The sequence below is a fragment of the Otolemur garnettii genome, unplaced genomic scaffold, assembly GCF_000181295.1.
Source record: "Otolemur garnettii isolate 467f Iridium unplaced genomic scaffold, OtoGar3 scaffold00376, whole genome shotgun sequence".
Classification (NCBI taxonomy): Eukaryota; Metazoa; Chordata; class Mammalia; order Primates; family Galagidae; genus Otolemur; species Otolemur garnettii.
In genome coordinates, this window is record NW_003852771.1 from 140,396 (window position 1) to 149,552 (window position 9,157).

At 40.6% G+C, this 9,157-nt stretch overlaps 1 protein-coding gene and 1 pseudogene across 1 annotated transcript in view; one reads left to right on the top strand and one right to left on the bottom strand.

Annotated features, from left to right (window-relative positions):
* LOC105888398 overlaps window positions 1–9,157 on the top strand; it is a 91,846-nt pseudogene that overhangs the window by 29,919 nt on the left and 52,770 nt on the right.
* The window catches only part of LOC100956888 (bile salt sulfotransferase-like), a 37,304-nt gene that overhangs the window by 18,356 nt on the left and 9,791 nt on the right, over window positions 1–9,157 (bottom strand). Inside the window, exon 4 of the mRNA XM_003803631.1 lies at window positions 1,536–1,630. Coding sequence (XP_003803679.1) covers window positions 1,536–1,630 — 95 coding nt within the window. The remainder of the gene's footprint in view (window positions 1–1,535; window positions 1,631–9,157) is intronic.

The following is a 9,157-nucleotide window of genomic DNA, read 5'->3' on the forward strand; positions in this document are numbered from 1 at the left end:
TATTTAACAAATGGTGCTGGGCAAACTGGCTAGCGACGTGCAGAAAACTGAAACTGGACCCACACCTGTCACCACTAACTAAGATAGACTCTCATTGGATTAAAGACTTAAATTTAAGACATGAAACTATAAAAACACTAGAAGAAAGTATAGGGAAAACTCTTGAAGAAATTGGCCTGGGCGAATATTTTATGAGGAGGACCCCCAGGCAATTGAAGCAACATCAGAAATATTCTACTAGGACCTCCTCAAATTAAAAACCTTCTGCACAGCCAAGAACACAGTAAGAAAAGCAAGCAGACAGCAGAATGGGAAAAGATATTTGCTGGTTATGCTTCCAACAAAGGTCTAATAACCAGAATCCACAGAGAACTCAAACGTATTAGCAAGAAGAACACAGGTGATCCCATCTCAGGGTGGGCAAGAGACTTAAAGAGAAACTTCTCCGAAGAAGACAGACACATGGCCTACAGACATATGAAAAAATGCTCATCATCCCTAATCGTCAGAGAAATGCAAATCAAAACTACTTTGAGATATCATCTAACGCCAGTAAGATTAGCCCATATCACAAAATCACAGATGCCGGCGAGGATGTGGAGAAAAGGGAACACTTCTAAACTGCTGGTGGGAATGCAAACTAATACATCCCTTTTGGAAAGTTATATGGAGAACACTTAGAGATCTAAATATAGAACTGCCATTTGATCCTATGACTCCTCTGCTCGGTATATATCGAGAAGACCAAAAATCACGCTACAATACAGATATCTGTACCAGAACGTTCATTGCAGACCAATTCACAATTGCTAGGTCATGGAAGAAGCCCAAGTGCCCATCGACCCATGAATGGATCAATAAATTGGGTATATGTACACCATGGAATATTATGCAGCCCTGAAGAAAGATTAAGAGACTTTACCTCTTAATGTTTACATGGATGGAGCTGGAAAATATTCTTCTTAGCAAAGTATCTCAAGAATGGAAGAAAAAGTATCCAATGTACTCAACCCTATTATGAAACTAATTGTTAACTATCATAGGAAAGCTATAATCCAAATGGAGTCCAAGAATATCGGGAAAGGGGTGAGGGAGGGGAGGGGAGGGGGAGGATGGGTGAAGGGAGGGTGATTGCGGGGATCACGCCTATGATTTTTCCTGTAAGGGTACTTGTGAATCTTTCTAAATGTTGAATATAAATGTCTTAATACAACAATTATGAGAATGATATGATGGCTATGTTGGCCAATTGGATGAAAGTATTTCAAATTGTATATGGAGACAACACACTGTATCCCATGATAGAATTAATGTACACAAATATGATCTAATAAAAAAAGCAGTATGAATATGGAAAGGGGTAAGCAGAAGTAGGGCATTGGAGACCAGTCACTCTTAGTGACTGTTTTCAAGGCTAAATTTTGACTGAGAAGGTGGAGACACAGAGAAATGGAGGGAAGTCAGAGGGACGGAAGTCAGAGGGAAGTGAAGATGCTGGTGAGAGGATGTGCACTGACTACTATAATGACAGTTACCCATTTCAGCTCTTCATAACTCAGCATCAGGAAGTTCTCCCTCTCTCTCATGGACACCCAGCCGTGAACATGGTCAAACCATGACCTATATGGCACTGCATGGGGGGAAACTGAGAGAGAGAGACAGGTTAATTCCATCTTTTAGGTTCACTCCCCCACCGGCTTTATTACAATATAATTGACAACAAAAATTTGTACATATTTACAGTGTACAACACAATATTGTGATTGATATTTGCGATATTGTAAAGTGATAAGATGGAGCTCAATAACATATTCGTCATGTAGGTGTCATTATTTTGATAGTGGGAATATCTGAGATCTCTACACTTGCCATTTTCATGTACATAATACAGTATTATTAACTATAGTCACTACACTCTATCAGAGCTCTCTGTAACCTATTCATCTTTTCTAAGTAAAACTTTATATTCTTTGACCAATGTCTCTCTAATACTGCCATCCCAAATATATACATATATATATTTGTGTGTGTGTGTATTTGTATAAATATGTATATATATATATATATATATATGTCTTTCAGTATATACAAAGAGTCTCAATATACATAAGGAGCTCCCATGAACCCATTTCTTGGCTTCAATCAGTATTGTTGGACTTTTAACATTTTCCTTTTTTTTTATTAAGTCATTCATACACACATAATAAGTACATTTATGCCATTATGGGATTCAATGTGTTGATTATTTGCACAAATTGGAATGCTTACAGCAACACCTCAGACTACAAAATTAGTACTCACAAGTCTATACCCTTTATATATACCAACAATAGTCAAGGGGAAAAATCAATCAAGGACTCTATTCCTTTTCCGTAGTGCCAAGATGAAGTATGAAGTATCTGGGAGTATATCTAACAAAGGACGTGAAAGATCTCTATAAAGAGAATTAACATTTTTCTTATACCAAGAGGGCTTTATTATTTGGCACAAATAAGAAGCACATGGGATATTTCACAAAGCAGTGTGTCCTGATGTCTTACTTTCAATACACTTTATTCCATCTGTTTCCCTTTTTCTTCCAACTGTTTTATTTTAGAAAACTGCCAGACGTCACATTTCATCTTAATATTCTTCAGTGTAAGCCTCCAGACTAAAATGTCACTGTCAATGACCTTATCACATCAAATTACCCCCGCCCCGTACTATTCAGCCATAAGAAAAGATAGAGACTTTTGTGTTTATCTGCATGGAGTTGAAACATATTCTTCTTAGTAAAGGATTCCCAGGGAAAAAGAAATCCAACATACTCAATACTAATATGAAAACAGTATATAAATATCTACTTCCCCAAACAAAAGATAAAATACAAATATAGTCTGGGGAGGGGCATGAAAGGAGGGAGGGCAACTGGTGGGGAAGAAAGGAGGGCAATTGGTGAGATCTCACCTAATGAGCACAAAGTGAGGGTGTTCACCACACCCCGTGGGTGAAAGGCTCAACTACAACTTGAACTTTGCCTTAGAATTGAAAACAGCATAACATAATCATTTGTACCCTCATATTAACTTCAAATAAAAAATTAAATTAATTTTTTTTAATGCACAAGTCTTCTTTATTATCTTTGAAAAACCAATCAGTATTCAGTTTTCCTGGATTATTTCATAAATGTCTTTTCATGTTTGGTTCCTTTACATTGAGATCCAAATGAGATCCACACATAACCTCTGGCTGACATTGGCTGGTGCCAAGGAAGCGACACCTATAACCACCTCGGGGAAGAATAACAAATGGCATTACAATGCCTGCCACTAAGAGCAGGAGTCCCAGGGCATCAGCCTACTTCAAGGTTTGCAGGTATCAAAAGTGGCCAAGAAGATTCAGACACTGGATGGAGCAATGCTTTACTCACATAGCAAAGTGACACACAGAGCAAGTTTAGCTTCAATAGTGAGCATTGGACAACCAGATATGGCTCTAGGCAAATCCTATCTCCTGGAATCCATTTTCCTTTTTTTATTTTTTATTTTTTTTATTTTTTTTAGGAAAAGTCTCAGGCTAAGGTGCAGTGGTATGATCATACCTCACTGTAACCTTGAACTCCTGGGCTTATGTGATCTTCCTGCCTCAGCCTCCTAATAGCTAGGACTATAGGCACACACAACCATGCCTGGCTAATTTTTTTAAAATGTTATTTGTAGAGATAGAGGGTTGCACTAAGTTATCTATCTTAAGCAATAAGACTTCTGATTTTAAGCAATCCTCCTGGCTTGCCTTCCCAAAATGCTGGGATTATAGGTGTGAGCAACACATCTTGCCTATTCCTTTAATAAAGATTATCAGACTATTTTAAATTTTTATGTGATTTGTCAGTAATTTCTGATTGGATTGTGGGTTTTGGCTGTATTAGAGATGGAATTTCAGATACTGAATCACTAATTCCAGTCCCTTCATGGTTACAGCTGTATCCATGCTCTACACTTCTTAATGAGCCTTTTGGGGTAATACAAATGTATTCAGAAAGTGAATTATTAATTACATAAAAATTTTATTTATTTTCAGATTAATTTCTCCTCTTCCATCATTATTTCCTTTCCCCATCTTCCCTTGTTATGTGCTTTAGTTTATTTTATATCTACTAAAGTCAGATGCTTAATCTACAAACATATTATTATTTTTCAATTCAATCATTTAAGGCTATGTTACCTTCATGCACTGATATAACCACATTTCACAAGTTTCATATTTAATATATCATAATCACTACATTAAAAACTAAAAATAATTCCACTGTCATTCATTCTAGAATTATGAATTATTTAGAAATGTTTTTCTTAGTAACCATACAATTTTATTTTTGATGTATGAATTTATTGCATGATAATTAAAACATGTAGCATGCATGGTGTTGTTTTAATAGTGGTATTGATTGAGACTTATTATTCTTATATTACACAGTCCATGTTGGTAGTTGACTGATGTGTGCTTGACTACATGCATATTATGTAGTTCCTACAAACAGACTCCTACATACATCATTAGACTAAAATTGTACATTTTATTGGTTAAACCATCCATGTCCATGTTATATTCTTGTCTTCTTGGTGTCTCTATCATGCCAGAAACATGAGTAAATACTTTCTGCCAAAAGAAGGACTGTTCATTTTCTTTTCTATTATGTCCACTTTGCCTGTCTGTATTATTAGGTGCATGCATGATTATAATTGTCACTTATTCCTGATATATTGCCTTATTCACTAATATGTATTTTCATTACTTACATAATTATATGTTTCATAAATTCCTTTACCACATAATATATAATTTAATTTATATGAAATATATACTATTGTATATAATAAAGAAAGAAGACAATCAGCATGCCCCTGTTCATTGTATCTCAATTTACAATAGCTAAGATATAGTTCATTATAAGTGTCATTAACAGATAAATGGTTAAAGAAAATGTATGTGTATGTATATGTTACTATGGGTGTATATGTAGTTGTCCCTTGATACCTGCATGAAAACTCTCAACACTATGGTAGCCATTATTTTTTCATAGTTTGTCTTATAATCATTATACTACAGATAGAAGTGATTTACTCACCACCATTATGAAAAGGTATGAATTGGACTGTGTACTTATGTTTACTAGTGAGATTTAGACTTTCAAATGCCCTTTGGTAATAATTAACATGCTTTTCTTCCAGCTGAAAGAATTCTCTTCATTATTTTTTTCTTTTTCTTTCCTTCTTTTTATATCATTGAAACAGAGTCTTCCTCTGTCACCTAGGTTAGAATGCAGTGGTGTCACCATAGCTCACTGCAACACCAAAGACCTAGGATCAAGTGATTCTCCTGCCTCCCAAGTAGCTGGGAATACAGACACACACCACCACGCCCAGAGAATTTTTTAAAGTTTGTGTAGTGACAGGGTCTCACTCTGCCTCAGACTGGTCGACAACTTCTGGCCTCAAGCAATCCTCCTGCCTCAACTTCCACAATTTCTAGGATTACAGGCATGAGCCACCACAGGTGGCCTGTTTTTTCTTTAACACAAGTTTAATGGTAATGAACTACCTCAGCTTCTGTTTGTCTGGGAAAGTCTTAACCTCTTCTTCATTTCTGAAAGGCAGATTTGCCAGGAAAAGTGTTCTTGGTTGACAATATTTGTCCTTTAGTGATTTGAATATACCCCTATAATTCTACTCTCTCTTTGCCCATAATCTGCAGCTACCTTTATTGGAGCTCCCTTATGTGAAATATGGTTCTTATGTCCAGTTGTTTTCAGAATTGTCTTTGATTTCTGACAATTTGAGTGGAATACATCTTGGTGTAAACTTGTTTAGATTGAACCTGATTGGAGACATTTTAGCTTATTTAACTTAGATATTTATACCTTTTCTGAGGCTGGACAATTTTCTGCTTTTATTTTAGTTAAGTTTTATGACCCTTTCTCTCTTCCTTCTTCTTCTTGAACTTGTACTATTAGAATATATTCTCCTTTGATGCTGCCTCATAAGTTCTGTAAGTGTTTCTCATTCCTTTTAATTCTTCTTCCCTGTATTCCTTTGACTGTATGTTTGCAGCTGAGTTGCCTTGGAATTCACAGGTTCTTTGTTCAGCTTTATTTTCTCTGCTGTTGATGCTCTTGACTGCATTTTTTTTTTGTTTCATTTTCATCTCAAAAATTTCTTTTCTTTTAAAAAAGAATTTCAGTCTCTCTATTAAATGTCATGGTTTGATCACTGATTTTTTTGGGGTTTTGTTGAGATGTTTTTGCATCTTGTTGAAATTCGCTGAGCTTTCTTAAAGCAATGACATTGAATTCCTTGTCAAGCAATTTGCATATCTGCCCTTGTTTATGGTTGACTTGTTCCTTAGTGATGTCATATTTCCCTGATTTTTCTTGTCCCTTGTGACAGTACATTGGTGTCTGTGCATTTTAGATACAGGGCCATATTCCTGTCTTGCAGACTAGCTTTGTCTGGAAAAGCCATTCATCAGTCAGCCCATCCAGATATTCTAGAGAGGCTCTCTGGTGAGGTCTGTGAGCACATTTCATTTTTAACTTTGGACATGTAATGTATTGGGGGAATCATGGAACCCAGAAAATAATGGCCTTCTATGTCTCCTGCAGATAATAATTATGAGTCATTCCTTTTGATTTTTCTCTTTGGCAGTACATAGCTGAATGCTGCCCATAGTGTACCTTGGGAGGTAGACCACACAGGCCCTCGGATCATGCTTGGAGTCTTTGGTATGAAGGATTCTATGGCTCGAGGTTCCCATACCATAGGTAATGAGAAGGTTGAAAGGTCCAAGTGAGCAAATGCCCTTGTCTCTATAGGTTCCTTACCTTGTTGGAGGAGAAAATAAATTCAGAGCAGGGCATCCCTGAGGTGTTATCAGATCTGATCCAAAGCTCTGCTCTAAGGCCCAGGGTCCAGAGCAGGAACACATGCTGCCTGGGTCTAAGGACATTTCCTAGAAGTTAACATTCCCCAGTTTCTTCATCTGTACAGGGAAAAGGGTTTGGTTTACTCCTCTCCAGGGCTACAGAAAACTCAGAATGTTTATGTTAGCTAAAAACAATAAAGACTTCGATGGTGGTAGGTCTCAATTGGGTAAGGAAAAAAAAGGCTGGGGGGCGGAGCCAAGATGGCGGACTGCAGCCAGCTTTTTACAGAAGCTCCCGTCCAGAAGGAGGCTGAAAGGACAGAAGTTTAGCAAGTAAGCTGATGGTTTGGAGCAGAGCCAAGAGAGATTGAAGAGCGCACTTCAACCTTCCTGAGGCGAGCTGAGACACCAAAAATACAACCAAAAGGTACAAAATCCACCACCAAGTGGATGGGAGTCCCCTCCCCCACAACAAGGGCTCGCAGTTTACTCCATACAAACAAGCGAGCAGAGTTCAAACTTCCTCCCACTCTACCCCATGGGAGATACCCCCTAAAAACTGGACCTCCTACCCCTGCTGGCATGCCACAGCACCCTCCAGTCAGGCATAAAACTGTGAAACTGTATAAAACTGTATATATTCCCCACCTACAACATTGAACTCTGAGGAGTCCCCACCCACCCACTCCAAGGTCTGGAGGTTTGTTACCTATGGAATCCAGATTCTTGGGCATCTCCTTGAGAGAAGTGGAGGGGGAAAGGGCTGTTCTGTGCTGACTGTGGTGCAGGCATGAGGAGAGGAGAATCGGCTCAGGGGACGCCAGTGCTGCAACAGTAGCATCCTGAGCTGCAGGCTGATGCCATTCCAGCCCCATCCCTTTGGGCAAGCAAAGATTCCAGACAGCAGCCACAGGCAGGGTGCACATAAATTCTTGGGTGGAGCACCAGCCCTCAGGGGCTAATGCGGCTGAGACAAAGGCAGTGAGCAGGCAGAGGCTAGACTTGACACCTGAGTGTAAACTCCTATCTGTCTGCTTCCCAGAGCTGAATGTAACCTCTGATTTACAGAGAAATTTAGCTGGACAGAAGCCTAATTTAAACATGCAAGGCCCCTCTGCCGAACTCAGATTTCTGGTTGATTTTGCCAGCCATAAACCAGTGGCCTACTGGAGTGAATAGGGTCACAGACCTGGGGGATTACAAGTGACTGGGTGTAAGGTAGGGAAGGAGGTATTAACCTTCCCAGACTAACCCATTTGCTGAGTGGGTCCCTTTGCCCTCACGGAGCGGGGCGGGCCTAAAACTTCTTGCTAGAGTCGCACGCCTCATGGGCAGCAGGCTTCCGCTCTGGGCAGGCCCAGAACTGCTCGCTAGTGCCACAGGCGTCACGCAGGCAGTGGCGGAGGAGTCCTCCATTCCAGGTAGACCCAAAACAGCTTGCTAGAGACACATACAACCCACAGGGGCCAGGGGAGGAGTTCCCCGCTCCAGGCTCCCAAGCTGGGTGGGCCTAGAACTGCTTGCTAGAGACACGCTCACCCTGCAGGTGGTAGTGGAGGGGTCTACCACTCTTGGAGGGCCCAGAACTGTTTGATAGAGCCACATACGTCCCTCAGACAGAGGTGGAAGAGTTCCCCGCTCCGGGCTCCCACGCTGGGAGTGCACAGATCGGCTTGCTAGAGCCACATGCATCCAACGGGCAACAGTGAAGGAGTCTCCCGCTTCCCCCCAGCTACTCTGGTGGGGCTGAACTAGGACTGATCTGGTCGCTCACGTACCCTGCACTATTGCTGCCAGTCCCCTACCCCCTGGCTGTTCCAGGGGACTGAACTAGGACGGATCTAGCCACTACAGTTCCCCTGTTCCACCAGTTTCCCCAGAGGGGCTGAACTGGGACTGATCTGGCTGCTGCCAGTTTCCTGCCCCACAGTCGCCCAGCAGGCTGAACAAGGTCTAATCCAGCCACGCACACTCCCGTGCAGCTGCTGCCATTCCACTGCACCCTGGCTGCCCTAGCACCCGAGAACTGGGAGAAGACAACAGACATGCTCTGTCTGTCTCTCTGGGCAACCAGAAAAAGCCACCAACTGAACGTTTCTGATAAGGCCTCCAAACAAGGTAAACTCAGCATGGGGCGGAACCAGCGGAAAAACTCTGGCAACTCAAATAACCAGAGTAGATCAACTCCTCCAAGGGAAAATGGGGAAGACACAATTAAAGACCCCATCCACAAGCAAATGGCTGGGATGTCAGAAAT